Here is an 18603-nt window from a genome sequence, read left to right on the forward strand (position 1 = left end):
TGGGATCAATAATTACTTCCCCCACTGTAGCTCTGTACACTTAACAGTTCATCCCGCTACTTCCATCAGGAGTCATATCATTAATAAGCACGAATGACCCTGTTCCACTGGCAGCCATACAGGCCTATTCTACAGCTCTGCCTTCACCATGTTTGACAGATATTTTATGGTCATCAGATCATGAGATGTTTCTCTCACTCTCCATGCTTTTCTCTCCTATTGTTCTGGTACAAGTTAACCTTGGCTTCATTATTCTGTTTCATCAGAACTGAGAAGCGCCTTTTTGGACCTTCCTGTTCATGAATATAACCAATAATTTGTATGTTTTTATACATCCTCTGTATTGCCATTTATAAAGGTGTTTCTTGATTGTAGACTTTGATAATGCTACCTTTACTTCTCAAGAGTGTTTGTGACATGGTTAGATGTTGTGAAGGGTTTTTTATCAACCAAGGAAAGTAATTATAACCATCGATTTCAGCTGATTTCACGTCACCAAAAGGTCTTTCGGGCCCTTGTATTGCTGAGCTGGCCAGTGCAATCCTTCTTTTAAAAATCCACCAAACTGATTTGGCCACTCCTAAAGTTTTTGTTTCTCTGACTTCGGGCTAATGATCACCTCCTTCCTTTTCACTGAGAGAATAATGGAGAGTTAGTTACTTTTCAGCCTCTGAAAGTGGGGGACTAAGTATAAAAAATTATGTAAAATGGTTAATGCAGTACTTCTGTTAAACCCCTAAAATTACAGCTGCATTTCAATCACATATTGAATAAAATAACCCGTGCTGGTATACCGTGGCAAAATGAAAATTGTGTTATTGTCCAAAAACTTATGAACCCAAATCTAAATATATGTGTCACAGAGGTATGAAAGTCTTTTCAACAAAGCATGTCCATTTTACTTTATGGTCTTTATTTCTAATAAATAAAGATAATAATAAAGACCATAAAATATGGAGGAAAATGTGATGTTCTTCAGCGATGCACTTGAAGCACCAACTAAGTTTGTCTCATAACTTCCAGCTGTGTGTACTTGAGTGTTAACTAGATTTTACTTGTACAACATTTTAGGTAAGAAATAAAGTGTCTTTTATCCTGCCACATTACTCTGACAGCTTAAAACACTGATAGGGTTGATTGCCTGTATTATAGCCTAATTGTCAGTGTTACTACTTTTGTCCTCATCAACCACCATTACCTGCATCTAAGTATATGTAAATGAAGTAATCAGTTAATCAGTTACAGTGACAAAAAAGTCACTGTAACTTTAATAACAGCCAGAGAGAAACTCACATTCAATTAAAATACATAAAAAGAAACTACTGCAGACATTTTATCTGCTCGTTTCATAAATGTTTATTGCACTCAGATTCTTAACAATACAAACAGGAATTGGACTACACAGAGATGTCTACAATGTGCTCAACACACTGTAAAATTCATAGCCTTCAACAACATAATTTAAAAGTCACTGGTTTTTGGTTCATTGACAAAATGCAATATAACAACCTAGTAGAATTACTGAATAAATATGCAAGGAAATAACCTTTCTCCAAAAACATAACAATATTATTAAGATGAGACAATGTGAGATAATTTGATGTTTACCACACTGACACAAGGACACTTGATTTTTCTGGCATTTTATGCATTTTTTGTGTTACTTTAAACAGCTTGAATATGTCCAGTAATTACTACATTTTATTGATCTCTTTAATGTACAGCACTAAAAGAATTTATGGTAAGGATGACATGCAGATGAGAGTCTTTAATCAATCAGTGCTATGGTAACGCATGGCCCAAAAATAAAGTAAATACATCACCCAAAATGTAACAGCACAAATATATGAGTGTGATAGACTTGATAGGATACTTCAGTTCAACTTTCTTCTCCTCTTTGCTTATGTAACAATATTAAAAACATGTATTGGTTATTACACAGTTTGATTCTCATGCTGCTTAATAGGGCTCCAGTGCAGAGTTAAGGTCAGCTTTGTGAAATAAAATATTTTTAAGGCTAAAACAGAGTGAGTCTGCAGTCTGCCCCGTCCCACCCGCCAATCCCTCTCTTTGAAAAACAAAAAAGACTTCTTTTGTTTATTTATCCTAAAAGCATCAGCTTTCTCACACCACCATTAAATTCAGAAATTAAATAAATTCAAATGGTGTACCAATAAATTACAAATTGATGGGAGACCAGAATGGAGACACTGTGCATTAAATAGCAAAATATTACATATGGCTGTTGTCCTATCTACCAACAACTGAGAACTCCGGTTGCAAGCTATCTCATATTGAACGAAAACCTGGAGAATACAAAGCAACAGGGAACCAACACAGTTTCACAAACTCAGGTGTGGGGTAGGATGCTGGAGTTTTCAATCATCATTATCCTTGCAGTGCTACTCCAATTGCTCCTGCCAGCTATGATTCCTACAAAGATTTTGAAACCAGTAGGCAAGCATTAGGAAACAATGCCATGGAGCATGTCAGGTTTGTACAAAGTTTGTAAACATTTGTATTTTTAGAAGTCTGTCTTGTCTGTGACATGAGTGTTGCAGCGGTTTAGTGTTAGCGATGGTAGTATAGTATATATCCTTTAGACGTGGCTGCATTTGATGCAGCTGTAGGTACTTTTTTTAGTGAACAGAACTCAGGTGTATACTACAAAGGAAGTTCAACATAGCCAGGCTTGCTTTATACTAGCTGGCATGACAAAACCTTAAACCCCAGTTGGAGATAATGGGTATCACGATAGTGGTTATCAACTTTCTGTTAAGAAAGGCTTTCTGATTCAGGCTCCGAGCACACTCAAACACAATACGGGGTGTTTCACGTGTTATATGACTCTGCTTCAGCATTAAATGATCCCCGCGAGTGCCACCTCTTAATAGATGAAAAACAATCTGATGATTTAGTGCACGCAATGATTAAACCTGGCTTGATAATATATTTGTTTTAATGCTGCCGTTAATTTCTGACACAAGGTCTGCATATCAGAGCTCTGAAAGTTTAAACCAGATACATTTAAACATTAAATGCTGCTGTCACATAGCCTACTAAAGCACATAGAGAACTTGCTTTTGTTTTTTGCCAGCTCAAAGTGAAATTCATTTTACTGATTGAATACGTATTCTTGGTGACAAATGGTCTGATCGATTTTCCATTTTGTGTTCTAGCAGCTCCAGCAATGTAAAACAGACTTAGCAGCAGATAAGAATCATGCACACAAACATCTATACATTTTCTGCATCACCAACTGAATGCATGCGAATTCCAGTGACAATACAATGAACAGTTTGTGCTTTTGGAATTTTACAGCATTCAGTGGTTTCAGTGAGGTACGGCTTAACAAGTTGCATATATAAAACATATTACTCCAGCAGAGAATCTGTACAGTACTTAACACATGGTGTAAATTAAAGAATCAGTGAGAACACGGTGCCTCAAGCTGATTTTCAACTGAAACTAAACATAAATTGCTCCTGACAAGGTTATGTGTTTAGCATAGGTTACCACGGCGATTAAGCCAGGTAAAAAGAAAGTCACCTTTGTGACACTGAAAACTCTGACTTTAAGCTTCAACACAGCTTGCTAAGCCATTACTCTCACTTCTGAGTACACCCCTCAGAGCTTTTCACTTTTAAACACTTTCCAAACTACAAAGGTCATCCTACCCCTTAGAACATTTCTGCTTTGTTCATAATGGGAACAGCTCTGTGTAAGAAAAAGAAAAGCTACTGTGTTTTTCATCCTACTAGACTAAAACTACCTGATGAAGCAAAAACCAAACAAAGGAAAACAAAGAGCTAAAACAGAGGTAAAATCTATGAGTGAGATAAACAGCTGGAATATCATCTGAAGCAGATAACAGAATTTTATGCTACATCTGTCTGTATTTCAGTGATATTGTGGTTAGGCCATGGCTGGAAAGTCACTGGAAGAAAATTACAAAAATGTACAAATGTGAAATCTACAGAGAGAAATGTATGCAGCTCAGGCTGTGAATTTTAGTGACAGTTGCTTGAAAAATGTCAGTAAAGCCTAACGACTGCTCCAGAATGTTCTCAACTGTTGTCTCGTGTTTGGGCACGATGTGTACAAGATTGACGGATAGAACTTTAATACCGCAACAAAAAGATAATAATGTGCTCTCAAAGTCCCACAGAAAAAATGATAATGTGGTCAACAAAATAAAAAGTGCTATTGATTGTATTAACAAGGCTACCCTTAAATGAACTTTGAAAGATGTGGTAATGTTCTGTTTTTCACCTTTACAGTCCTACATAAGTTTCCTAAAACATGAATTGAAAAGATAAACAAAATTCCATTAAGTATCCCTATTACGGTTTAATAGTTCCACCACAGCACATAATATTGGAGTTTGGACTCTTTTCAGTCCACACCTTAATGTTTTAAATTTAATGTTCCCTGAATGTTACTGAATGCAATTTAATGAATGCTGGTACTCGGTTATGCTATGAGCTAACTGTGCAGTAAACATTAAAGCTGCCAGCTGCATTCAGCGACATCAATGTTAGTGTGTGCTACTTAAACCTAACACAAGAAAACAGTGATGTATCGATAAAGTGCTTCACAGGCTCAAAGCCTTATGCTTTATTTAATGTAAATACATGTTTAGCGAAGGTCAGGCTGATTGTTCAGTACAGCAGCCATTAAAAGGGGAAGGAAGAAAAAAAAAAAAAAAATCAGTGCCTCAGTTGCTTAAAAATCAGTTGCATCTTAGGCTTATTCTAAAGAGACACCATGCCAGTGTGTTTAATCTTAAAAAGTTTGCATGATCAGATCCACTAGACCAATATAAGGCCCAGTGGCCAGAATCAGCCCGCCAAAATGTCCAATCTGGCCCACTGGATGGCTTTGGAAATTGTGAAAGAGGGCATAAATTTTAAACTTAACTATATTTTCATAAGTTTTACAGCTTTTCCTACTGACCTCCTCACTGATCGTTCATACTTCACCAAAGTAAATAAACACAAGTAAACCATTAAATAAGAGAAAGCTCCTGTTTTTTTCACCATCTACTATTTTTACAGTCGGTTCAGCATTAAAAAAAAGACATTCTGTCAATTAATGAAAATAAATTTATTTTTTTTTGTAATTTTACACATTTACTTCTTACAATTTAAGCCCAAAGCAACATTTCTATATTGTGTAGAAAAACGGATTTATTCTTGAAATTGCACTTGTTTCTTTATACTGAAATATCTCAGGGACTAAATGTGTGATTAAACACTATCAGAAAGGGGAGTTTCACCGGTCTGGCCCACTTAAGATCAAAGTGGGCTGTACGTGTATGTGGCCCACAATGTAAAATGAGATTGACATCCCTGCATTATAAGAAACGGATTCAACTTGAGTTACTCAAGATAAAACCCAGTAGACTATAACCTGAACCTGAATTGAATTGACTGAACTACTGATTTAATAACCCAAATGAGAGCTACAGTGAGAACTGACTGGACTGCAGCTAAATTAAAGAGTGTTAAATAAGAGTATGTTTCTTCCTTTTCCAAACTTCTTTACTTCAAGACTTACTCTGATGCTCATGTGCAATTACACTTTGTTGTTCTTCTAAGAAGTAGAGGAATGCCTCCTCTGAATGTATGTGTAGACTTTAACACAGTGGTCCCAACAATCCAGCACTAGCAGCTGTCCTTTCTGGGTAGTGGCCACTCCCACAGGACAGGTCAGCCCTTCCTGGATTAAAATATTGTATCCACCTTCTTTTGGAAACTGGAGGATTTCTTTCCTGCCACTGTCTGTAACCAGCAAATCTCCATTGGAATCCACACACATGCCAGTGATACAGCGGAAGTCTTCCGTCTCCGAGAAGAAATGGCTGAGTTGTTTGCCAAGCTGGCCATCAGTACCCACCGAGCCAATGGAAAAGCCACCCTCCAGGTGGGGCTCATTCTGGCGTTTCTCAAAGTTCAGGGCCAAGCCCTGGGTAAAATAAACCGTTCCAGCTGCATCACATGTCACAAACTTTGGCCGTACAGCAGAGCATAGTCTGTTGTAGCTGACCACACCTACGTTGCGGTCCACCGCTATACACCACAGCTTGCCACCTTCGACATCTGACACCACAAACTGGCCTGATGGCATGGCAGTAATACCCCAGGGTTTAATCAGTTGGTTCTTGTGGCAGGCCACACAGTGTCCATCCATGGTGTAAACTTTAACTGAGTTATCATAGTTGTCAGTGACACCAATCAAGCCTTGTGCAGTCACAGCAATAGATAAGGGGATGAGGTTAGGCAAATCAGCCCCCAGGAAGCTCAGGACAAAGTTGTCAATGCTACTAGCGCTGCGCCGAATTTCACGTTGGAAGCCTTTGCGATTAAAAATCTGGATACGGAAGTTCCCACGATCAGCCACCAGTACCTCACCTTGAGGGGTCACACAGATGCTGACAGGCAGATTGAAACTCCCAGGTAGAGTTCCCTTGGAGCCCATCTTCTTCACAAACTGGCAGACTGGGGGCCCTGAACTTGCCCGCGCCGTTCCAGGTGAACCTCCTCCTGCATCCATAGACTTTGATTTAAAGCTGCTTGGAGAACCACACACTGCCTCCTCCACAGCTGCAACCATGTCAATGTCTCGGTAAAGATCCACTGGAGCCACCACTTCACCTCCTGTAGCTCCCGCCCCCTCTACATCACTTTCAAGTGCAATTTCTAACCCACTCTCCTCATCATCTGTATTGATAGTGTAAGTTCTTGTGGTCAGCTGGCCCACTTCTAGAGGTTTAGACTGCTCTGTTCTGATCAGCTCTGGCTGTTGCAGTTGAAAGGTTGTGGGTAAACTGCTCCTCAGATCCAGTTCCTCGTCATCACTGTCTCCGCCATCATCTTTTAGCAGGGCAATGTCACTTTGTCTTGCTCGCATTGTCAGATAATCACAGCGTGACACCACTTTGACCTCTGCAATGTTAAGAAGATACGTCTGCTCCTCCAGGACCTGCGCATTGAGCTTTTCTACTTCTGCCATGGAAGTCCTGAATGTCCTTCGAGACCTGCTGAGCTCCTCTTGAAGACGTAGCTCAGCTGTAGTGTAGTCCTGCTGTATTGTTCGGTACTTTAGTCTCAAGGACTTGGAAATGTTTTCAATTACTGTCTTTTTCTTCTGAATTTCTCCTATAACATCACGGAGAGCCTCCAGTTTACCACCCAGGTCCTTACGACGCTGTTCAGCAGCCACCCTTATCGGCTGGACTGAATGTCCTTCATGCAGGTGGCCCTCTCCTTTGCAGAGCTCACAGAGAACCGAGGCACAATCATGACAGTACTGTCGCGGCAGGCGATTGCAGCAGGATTTGCACATTAGGGCGGCGGCGGCAGCACTGCAGGACATAGTGCAATCGAGAATCTTGAGCACAGTGAGATTGTCGGCCAACTGGGAGATGCTGCTCATACGGGAGACCTTGCTACAAAAGGGGCAGCGGACACCATTGATAGTATTGGCCAACAGCTTCTCCAGACACTGCCGGCACACTGTGTGACCACACTGCAGGAGCTTGGGTCTCATTTGTTCCTGGTTGTAGGTTTCCAGGCAGATAGGGCATTCGAGAACCTCCCTCATTAGATCTGGGTCAAGAGCAGCTGCCATTGTGGTCCTCACCTTAAATGGAAGAAATGAAAAGTTCTGTAACACTGTGCCACACTGTGTAACACAGAAGCAGACGAAACTAACAGATATTCAAAAAATAAACACAGGATGCAGCCACGCTTATTTGCCAGGTCAAGTTTAAGGAAGATGCTAGATAACAGAGCAGATTAGATCAACATTAACGGTTAGGTAGACACAGTTCAATGACGAGGAGCTACTGAAAACCGACATATGGTGAGTGATGGCGTGTATCAGCAAGCTAAGAGACACACCGTGTCATGCTAATGACAAACGGGAGTACTAGGTTATAACCTACACCAAAATAATGCTAACTTGTTGTTTTACAGTAGGTTGACACTGCAGTCCAGACTTACAAACGAAAAGTAAACCGTAGGCCTCACCACAATACGACAAATGCCCTTAGCCCTGCACATAAACAGCAGTGTTATTCAACGACAGTACTGACTTTGAAGGGCGTGCATTCAAACGTAAGAAAGGCGACTCATCGTAAGAGTCTCTCGAGGCATTTCTGCTTTGAAACATTACCTTCACTTCACTGTTTTGCTGGTTGAAAGTGCAGCGCTGTTGTGGGGCGTTCTGTATCTTTCTGCTATGCAGCTGCTAGTAAAGACTGCAGTGCTGACGACGTCACGTACACACAACCGGGATGTTACGCAATACGCACAGAGGCGAGCCCTACGGTTGTTTTGATTGGCTGCCGTTTAGTAAACGGAGAGTGCAGTTTTTCAGGGTTACTAGAGCTGTGTTTTTCATGACAGCGCCACCTAGTGACTTGGATGACCTCAGAAATTCCCAAAAGGAATGCAACTCTATACCAAATGTTTGTTTGTTTTTTATACAAAATTCTATTGATTTGGTAAGATTGGTATATGCAGTGAATAAACACAGAGGCAAAAAGCAAGAGTAAGCATTGCATGTTTAGGTGTGATATAAATGCAATTAGATGCATTCATAAAATAAGATAAGATAAGATAAGATAAGATAAGATAAGATAACCTTTATTAGTCCCACACGTGGGAAATTTGTTTTGTTACATCAGAAAGTGGACAGTGCAAAGTTATATAGCAAAATTAGAGAACACTTGAATAGAATAAGAATAAGATACTGTACACAACTGTACAGAATAGAGTAGAATAAAATAAAATACTATATCCAATAGAATAAAATAAAATAATATATACTCACCACTTTCACTAGGTCCAGAGGGCATCCTAGAACAGAGCTGGCGCTGCGGATCAGCCTGTTCAGTCTCTTCCTGTCCCCGGCAGAGATGTTGCCACCCCAGCAGACCACACCATAAAAGATGGCTGAGGCCACCACAGAGTCATAGAAGGTCTTCAGGAGTGGGCCCTTCACTCCAAAAGACCTGAGAACCATATGTGTCCTCCCAGCAACTTGTTAATTCAACAGTAAAATGCAATAAACACAATAAAATTATTGCAATGTCATTTTAGCAGAATATCCTTCTCCATTAAAGCTATCCCCTTTTAAGTTAGATAACTGGTTAACTTGTAACCAAGTAACCAAACTTGTAGCTGAGAAAACTATTCTCCCATAGCATACCTGAAGCAGTGTTCACAAGCTTTGTTTTTAAAAGAAGGCAGTAATTACACAGAGTGACCACTTGATGTCAGAATAGGTCTACTTAGAATGTTCACACGATACAGATATCAGCTACAAAATTAAAACCACTGACAGGTGAAGTGAATACCACTGGTAACCCAGTTACAGCACAATGTTCTGGGTCCCGGCATTCATGTGGATTACTCTGACATGTGCCACCATTGTTGCAGACAAAACAGCACTGGCTTGCCCCATAGGTCATGTCCCACCTATTCTGCAGAAATGCCGACCAGCTAAGGCAACATGAGTCTGTGATTTTGACCTGGTCTGCAAACTCTCCTGATACCAGTCAAACATCAATGGGATATGCAGGAACAAGCCTGGAGGAGGCCCCACCCCACAACCCATAGGACCCATCAGATTAGCTGCCAGTGTCTGGTGCTAGACATCACACCACACTGCTGAAAACTCCCATGTCAGTGCCCCAGTGGGTGAGAGCTGTTGTGTCAGCTGCAGAGTTGCAACACTGAGCTCGTGGCTTTAATGTTGGAGCTGATGATGTAATTTACTTTAACAGGACTATCTAAAAATGGCCCACTTTAAGATATATCCTAAGATATACTTAATATTTCTTTTAGCCTACTATCATCAGAGCCGTAATTGTTGTGCTGCACTTTTTTCACTATATTAGTTAAAAGAAATGTATATAATTCACAAGATCTGTACTTAAAGCAGGGACCTGTTAAAATCACTAGTTAGTATGGACCTGTTACAGTTGTCTTACTAAAGAAATAACATCATCCACTCATAGTGAGTGTATCTGTATCTAATTGCCTTAGAAAGATACCTGACTCTGTTGCTGTTGTTGCGTGGGCAACATCACTCTGGCCAAAGGGGATGGGTCCCTGTTGACTTAATTATGATGCAACCAGTCTACAAAGAGATTTTAATTAACAAAGACAGATCAAGATTAATAGCAAGTAACCTCACCACATTTATCTCTTTACAGTGTTTTGGTGACAGGCAAGTCTTGCACAAGCATCACATCTATTCCACACAGTAAAGAGCTGTCACAGCTAAAGAGGCAACAAGCTGGGTCACTCCTTAAACTGCGATTTTGGGGTAATTTCCCTAAATGTGTGTGGAGTGTACTTTATACAGCACAAATAAGCAGGCTCACAGACATAGGTGCACAATGCTTAGGTGATATGGGATTTATTGTGGGAGCTGGTTGACAACATCTCTTTTCATTGTCTGTGCTTCCTTGTGAAGTGAGTGTAATTGGGCTCATGGGCCACCCATTGAGCCTGTTTGCATTGTGTTTCAAATGAAGTTACCACCCACCTTTAAAGTGTCATCTAGGTGGACACAGGGAATAAGTCACAAAGACACACAAAGTTTTCTTTGACACACAGACTTACGGAACAAGTAATGGCTACCTGACATGAAATACAGCTTAGATTTAATAACTAAACATTGAGCACAGATGGTTATTTTAGAGCCACTTTTTAATATTATCCTGGAAGAATCCACTCTGGTATATTTGTCTAAACCCAGTATTCTTTTTGGATAAGACACTTAATTGTTGCAACAACTTTGTTGTCAAATTTTTACTTACCTCGATTTTTAATTGAAACGATCATGGAAATGCCACATAAATGTAATGCAAATTAGAATAGTTAGAAAATGTTTGTTTTGTATTTGCAGATAAATATTTCCCATTTTTTATAAGATACCTGCTATCTTCTTTTATGCATTGCATGCTGTAAATTTGTTATTTGATGCCTGCAGTTTTAATTTCTGCAAAGCTAATTCTTAATAAGCTAATTGGCCTAACTGAACATGCAATGAAGAGGAAGTAAGTGTGAGTATAGAGCAGGATTTTGCACACTGCTGTTTTTGTACATGTGTAGAGGCTGATCTTTTAATTTACGCTGATAAAAACTGATTTGTTTTCAGTAATATGCGTCTGATTTTGCATATTTCTCATTGTGTTTTCTCCACAGTTTGTTACACAGCGAGACAGTGCATTATATTTAATTGTTATATCATGAAAGAAGCTTTGGTGCACTCTTTTTTATTGTTTTAGAAAAAATATATTATCACTTAGTTGGAAAACTCGCATTTCTTTGGAAAGTAAACGGAAACAAAAGCACATCTGCCACATCAGCACAGATGGCAGATGTGCTCCACTGAAACATGTGGCTTGCTGTGTCCTCCAAATCAATCACTCAACACCCGATTAGCAATCTCTCTCCTCCCCTGTTTCTTTCACTTCCTCTTCTTTCCATGGGGTGTGTTATTTTCCTGGTTAAGGAGGAAATGATGAAAAAGAATCTCCCCAAACTCCAGTGAGGACATCAAAAAGTGGTAATTGACACTTATGAGAAGAAACCAGGCACATCCCCTCCCCCCTTCTTGTATCCCCTAGCCATTCCTCTTTTGTCTATGACAGCTGATGGTCGTAAGGGATTAGGTTTTTTGTTTTTTTTCTTTCAAGTAAATCCAGATGGTGATATTCTATGCAACTAATCTTCTTCTTTTCCAAGCAAACAGAGTTAAGAAAAAGGGGATTGTCTTTATAATTATGAAAGCGTACATACAAAAAATGAAAGAATCTGACACTGTGGCATCAATCATTTAAAGTAAATCAATCTTGCGCTTAATTGTTTATCTCCTTCCTTTGACCAATGCCCCATATAACACCCCTTTCTCCCCCGAAAACCCCTCCAGAGGCAACAGAGCAGGGTATTGGTGGAGGTGGGCGTCGTGAGCTGAAGTCACTTCCCTTCATCAGCTACCTGTCGGCGCTGCAGAAGAGCCAGCTTTTATCTGATGACATGGTGAATGGCGTGGAGATCCGCTGCGAAGAAAAGGGCAGCTGTCCAGCTGGCTGCCACCTATGCCATCACCAGGCCATGATGGGCGGAGTATCGGGAAGAGGCCGCAGTGGTAACGGCAGGACTGGTGAACAGCCTTCCCCCATCCCTGTTCTGCTGGAAGTCAGCCGCGTCGTGCCCCTTTACAGCTTGGTCCAAGACAACATCACCAAAGAGGTGAGAAAGCAGCGTGGGAGTATAGGAAGCTCTGTGTCTGTGTGCCAGCTTACTTGCACATGCATGTGTGCAAAGGGAAAAGGGACAGATGAGAATGTGAACTGTCAACCTAATTAAGAGGTGTGATGCTACTCAAAGCAAAAGCAATCCGCATACAGGAATAAACTTTCACAACTTTATTGAAACATCAGATGTTTTTTTTTTTTTAATGAAATGCTCAATTTTATCATTAATAGCGCAATAGATAGATAGATAGATAGATAGATAGATAGATAGATAGATATGCACATCTGTCTTCACATCTTTACACTGCTGGTGGTTTGTGCTGACAAGCTGGCAGCTAAATACTGCACCACTGGGCATTCAGTTAATGGTGATGTAATCAAACTTTCTAACTGTACATATTTGTTGTCGTCTGAAGCGTTTAACTGATGCAGTTATAAGAATTCAACTCTAGGTGGCATTGGTTGGTTGACTTTGACTGCTGGAAACGAATATTGTAATACAGAGGGACTAAAAAGGATGACATCATGGTTTTCTCTTGTGGGGAAGTCGATGTGTATATGTGTGGGATATGCGCGCCCGTGTCTAAACAAGTATATACAGCCGAATGTAATATCAGCTTAATTGCCACGTGCTGCTCTATGATTCATCCCATTTGAGATGTCTTTGGATCTTTTTGCAGAGAAAGTTAATCATATCACGTTTCCTTTCCATAAGCAAATTTACTAATGGGGTCTGGCTAAATATTAGACCATATTTTCTCTGTTTGGTCATTCAGCACTTTTATCTTTTTGATACCTAAGTTTTGACAACTTTGTCTTCTCAGTGTGAGTAAACAAGATTTCAGGTAACGTCCACCTAAGACATGTGCATGCATATATACAGAGAAGTTTAGCTCATGCTTTACCCTTATAAAGCATTCAGCAATCAAATGTATGTGTGTGTGTATATCTATCTATATATATATATATATATATATGTATATATATATATATATATATATATATATATATATGTGAACCTATGATCGCACATACACGACATAGCTTCCTGTACGTGCCTCCCATAACAAGTACCACAGCCCCAAAGAAAAGAAGGCACAATCAATAGCAGACGGCCCATGGTGGGCTTCATCAATACCTAAACGTGAGGAAGAGTAAAATGTCTCTGTTGCCTCTCTTCCAAACACCTTGCTATCCATCCATCCTTTTCTCTTCCCCTACCCACTAGTGGTCTTCTGGGGGTTTAGAGAGTGAGATGTATGAGAAGGAGGAGGAGGAGGAGGAGGAGGAGGAGGAGAAGGGCTAGACTGCAGTGGATCGCTCAGCCCTTCTGAGGTAGCTTGAGGCAGGATTATTAGCTTCTTATTGATGTCATCGACCTCTTGGGAGGGAGGGGAGTCCATCACTGCTCCTCTTTTCTTCGCTTTCTCTTCTTCTCTCGGCCACAGCTGCTTCTAGTCAGAATGGCACATACCTACATTGCATTAGAGACAAGCGACGACCTGCCTCGCTACACACGCAACCACCCTCTCGCTCTGTCGCTCTCTTCCTTTATGTGTGTCCGTCTCACACGCGCAATTTTGCTTGAGACTGTCTTTCTACTTGGCTGAGTCTATCAGGAAAGACAGCTGCCATGTTGCAAAAGCTTTCTCAGAGATGAAGTACTTTTTTTTCCCCTTTAGCCCATGGAAGCAATCAAAATAGAAGCTTTGTTATCTAGTTTATGATTAGGTGGACCGAGATCATATCTATATGTGTCGACCACTTACTCTTTCTTTGCCTCCTTTTGTCCCTCTTTTCCGAGGTCCTGGCATCTGTCAGTAACCTCCCCCCCAGCTGCCTGATTGTTTGACAGGACGCATCACATCCATTTCACTTCTGACTCATGTGACGCCAGAAGGGGATTTGGTCACAATGTGAAATCAGCCTTTTCTTGTAAAGACTATAACAGAACATTTTTTTACAGTCAACTAAAACTAAACAAAAAAGAAACCTAAAGTGAAAATTGAAAATAGGCTTTTGAAACAGATGAAAGCTAAGCGAACTGATACTGGATGGTTATAAAACCTCAAAATAAAGTAACATATACAAGAAATGTCTTTATTTTTAGTCTTTGTAGTCCGCAGTGTGACTTTTTTTTTTGGTTCTCAATGAAAGTTTATTGCAACATCTTCAATAGTGGCAATTTACCTTTTTAAAAAGTGATCCTTTCAAATGCTGAATAACACAAAGATGTAATTCCGTGTATCCATGTCGTTTGAGTCCGAACAAGATTTCAGTCCCAGAGCTTGTGGGATTTTTGATTGCTTATTCATTCTTCATTTGCACTTTTAGGTGGATTTATAGATGATAATGATTATTTTTGGAAGTGTAGACTTGAGGTTTCCTCCGTCTTTGTTTTGGTGCTAAATGCCTCTCATGTTGCTCTGTTCTCTGGCAGGGTGTCTTTTAGATCGAGTCTTGACTTGAATTCAACTGGAACCAGTCTTGGAATTGCACTGGTGGTCTTGCTTACTGGGCAGATGCATGTATGAAAATAAATACATGCATATGCAGATTACCACAGACTTTTTTAGTACCACAGAAGAAAAAACCAAGGTAAAAAATAAAATAAAATAAAATAAAGCTTGTTGCTTGCCAGTAGTTCTGTGTTGCTATGACTGAATTATGGCAAACCTTTTGAACAAATTGGTTGTGAGTCTAATGGGTCAGAATGCTCTATATCTTGGAGAATTGTTGCTGTCATGCTCTGACCATAATCCAGTACTGCAGCCCCTCGCAGGGGTGTGTCTCCAATATTTTCCGAGTAGATGAGAGACGACAGGTTTAAAATGAAAGCAGCAACACCATTAACCAAGAGAGTATAGTAGGCACTGCATAGGGAGCAAGTAACATACAAAACCGATAGTTCTTATTCGAGATAGAGCACCTTGTAACACGTAGCGCAAAGTCCAATTATACAATTAGAAGTAACTGGACAGATTGCGTCATGTCAAACAAAACTGTTACAATAAATATTTAATGGAGTATCATGTCAAATGCTTCTCGAGTTCACCTTTAGGACAGTTGTTGTGGACTCTAATAAACCTTTACTGTCACCTTTAGCGAGTGGAATTTAGTTCGACTGATAAAATGCCTGACTTGGCTAAAGATAGTGTTTTTAATTCACTGACCTGTTGAATTATGAAATATGATGTGGTGTGTTTTGATGAATTTGGCTGAAACTCATACAGCGCTCACGCCGTCGCGCCTAAAAGCGGGGAAATGATCAGTAAACAGCAGTGTGCCGGTTCCATCCGCAGCCACGCATGCCCAACACATAACAGAACCACTGTGTTTGACAGATGAGGTGGTGGACAGTAAAGGATTTTTATGTCTGTGTGTGTGGTTTCATCACTCTATAGAAATTTATTCCAGATCTGCACACGTTTCCTTTTTTTATGCTTTTATTAAGTGCACTACTGCCATTGTGGGGTTTCTGTCGCCCTGAATCCTCAGAAGGTATGTTCATGAAGTCTTCTCTTTTCATCTTTGGCAAAGAATCATGTGCACCTACTTCCTGGAGGACATTATTAACTTGCTTTGCAGAGCAGCCATAAAGTTCTTTTTTTCTCTCCCTTCAGGTCACAGAGTTTATTTGGTTTGTAGAACAACAACACTTCCTGAATACTGCTGCAAATTTATGTGATAAACTAACTTTCTAGATTCCAGAATCATAAATCTAATTAAAATTTAATTTAGTTTAATTCGATTCAATTCAATTTAAGGGGGAAAAAAAGCAAAGAGAGGGGGGGAAACAGAGAGAGATGAAAAAAGGCAAAGACTAAAGCAACAATAACAAAGAAGGAAGGCGAACGCTCCTGTAGGGTAGATAATTAAACAATTTTCTATAAAACCTGCGTGGTCAGTGCATACTATCTACATCCTCATCCACAAACATCCATTAATTACATCAGCAGCAGTACAGACTTGTTCTTTATGCTGCAGCCAAAACTGTGTAACAGCCAATGTGACCACACAGACACAAACCTTTCTTTCCAATAACAAAGCCCCAAAAAGTGCATTAGTGTTCATACAGCTTACACAATGAATGCTTAAAAGTAGCATAGATAATTACCCCAGTAAAGGATATGGTTTGTTTTATCATTATTATTGTTATAATTGTTTTCTTAGCTGTTTTTAATTGCCTAATGCTATCTTGTAACAGAAAATAAGATAACACACTAACCATCACTTTACTTTGCTGGAAAGGTCAGATCGGCTCAGAACATCTTCAGGCAGAACTGGCACCCCAAAAAACCCAAACCTTCCTAATATTTGAGAGTTTTCAAACACACTATCAACCTCTGTTTGAACCAACCTTTGAGCTGCCCCCACTGTCCCATTTCCTGGAAGGTTCCTAGAAGCAGCCCATTGGTTCCCTTGTTAACACCATTAGCCTTGAATGATGGAAAGGGCCAGATAAATGCACTGATGTGTGCATGCATGTGTGTGTGTGTGTGTGCGCTCTGACTTACACTCTTTACCACCACTGGTGATTATTTTATAAATCAATACTCTGGGCCAGCTGGCCAGTGTTTTTGTGTATTAGCCTCTGGATACAGACAGTAATATGGTCAGCATAGACTAGACAAACAGATTAATACATTAAAGACGTCACTATGGCGTTGCTTGCTTACTTGTAAGTCACGACAGGCATCTACAAAAGTGAAAGGTCTAAATTGTGTTTTGGTGCCAGCGAGTCTGCAGGGTTTAAATGACGTCAAAGCTTGGAATTTGTGGCTTGAGTTGTTGCTGATGCTCAGTTGCCCTCAATGTTCACTGCTCTTGTCTTACATTTGACGTGGGGAGTGATTGCATTTCAGCTTGATTCGTTCAGTGTTGATAAGGTTAGCAGAGACAAAGTTGTGCCGTGTTTGCGAACCGGTAAAACGGCGTGTTAGAGGCACTAGCAGGTTCCTAAAAATGAATGTGTTTGAGGTGCACAAAGACTCTGAGAGAGAGCCTTCTTTACGGAAACACTACCTTTTCTAATATGAAGCCTAATGGACAATGTTTGGTTCTTACAGAATGTGTATGGATCTGTGGAGTTCTGGGAAATGCACAATATGCAGTTAATCAATAAAGTGTAGAGTAGCCTCCTCTTACCAACTGTGACTTATGTAGCAACCGCACTGAACACACGCACACTCTGACCCGGGATTTTCAGTGTGTTTGTTCATTTCATCACTGGATTTTTTTCCTGCTTATTTATTTCTTTTCACTTTCACCTGCCGCATACGTTGCTGTCTTCATCACCACACGCATTCTATCGTATTTAAATGCTTTTTTTTTCCCTGCTAAACTTTAAATCCTCGTCTTTATTTTACCTCCTGCATCCCCACCCAACTCCCACCTCGTTCCCTAAACCAAAATTAGATTCCCTGTTTACCCAAAGGAGAATGGCTTGCATTACTCTTCAAACATAAACACAGTGGTAATCGCTTTGTCTGTTTTTCACATGTGCAGCCATGCAATCAAGCGCAGAAACCCATATGGGGTTTTTTTTTTTTTTTCTAGGAATCTGATGGTGGTACAGGCACTGCGGTCCTGTGGTCTTTCTCTCTTTTGCCCCTGGTATTGTAGATCGTTTCTCATATTTGCCTAGACTGTGTGCGTGCATAGACCTTGAGCCCGTGTTTTTTTTTTCGTGTTGCATTTGTCTGTGGCCTGCTTCCCATTGATTTGAGGTGGCAAGACTACTGCTGTTGTTGTTTTCTGGCAGCAGTTTGCCACATGGGTTCATCCGGTGGGGGGGGTGGCATAATAACCTTTTTGGTTTTCCAGTGGATTATAATATGGCTGTGGATTATAGTGCTTGCCTGCCCCCTATAATACCTAATTTAGAGCCCTAGTACTATACTGGAGGATGTAATGATGAAGTGTGCGCTACAAAAGGATCCATTCCCCAGTAAAGTCAGGGAATGTGTTTCAGTGTTGAAAGTCCCCATTTTCACACCTTTGTTTGTTGATTTTTTTCACTGTCCTATTTTATTTCTCTCTTTCTTCCTTTCTTTCTTTCTCCAGCCTCACCCTCTTTATTTTCCTCACTCTTTCCTCTGCTGCTCATTTAGGTCATTTCTGCTCTCAAGGTACTTTGGCTCGAGTGGAAGAAGTCAGTTCCCATGAAAGTCTGTTGAGCCTTCTTTGAGGCTCACAATGCAATGTTATGGAAATGCTAACATCAGCTTCTGAGTGCATACCCTGACTCAATTTTGGCCAAGCTGTTTGCCTCTCTGGTCAGGCCTATGATCAAAGTCAGCTCGAATGTCACTTCTACTAATCAA

At 40.3% G+C, this 18603-nt stretch overlaps 2 protein-coding genes across 4 annotated transcripts in view; one reads left to right on the plus strand and one right to left on the minus strand.

Annotated features, from left to right (window-relative positions):
• astn2 (astrotactin 2) overlaps positions 1–18603 on the plus strand; it is a 292012-nt gene that overhangs the window by 227310 nt on the left and 46099 nt on the right. For all 3 annotated transcript variants that reach the window (XM_025909010.1, XM_005459486.3, XM_003454979.4), the window contains exon 17: positions 11950–12272. In XM_025909010.1, coding sequence (XP_025764795.1) covers positions 11950–12272 — 323 coding nt within the window. The remainder of the gene's footprint in view (positions 1–11949; positions 12273–18603) is intronic.
• On the minus strand, positions 1393–8325 carry trim32 (tripartite motif containing 32). Its single transcript, XM_005459485.3, has 2 exons — positions 8179–8325; positions 1393–7644 (listed from the first exon to the last, which is right to left on the minus strand). Exon 2 carries the CDS (start codon positions 7630–7632, stop codon positions 5596–5598), a length of 2037 nt encoding a protein of 678 aa, XP_005459542.1. The 5' UTR covers positions 7633–7644; positions 8179–8325; the 3' UTR covers positions 1393–5595.

The sequence above is a fragment of the Oreochromis niloticus genome, linkage group LG7, assembly GCF_001858045.2.
Source record: "Oreochromis niloticus isolate F11D_XX linkage group LG7, O_niloticus_UMD_NMBU, whole genome shotgun sequence".
NCBI lineage: Eukaryota > Metazoa > Chordata > Actinopteri > Cichliformes > Cichlidae > Oreochromis > Oreochromis niloticus.

Bases quoted from the DNA above. Each gene is read 5' to 3' on its own strand.
- trim32 (XM_005459485.3), bottom strand. From the start codon at position 7,632: ATGGCAGCTGCTCTTGACCCAGATCTAATGAGGGAGGTTCTCGAATGC.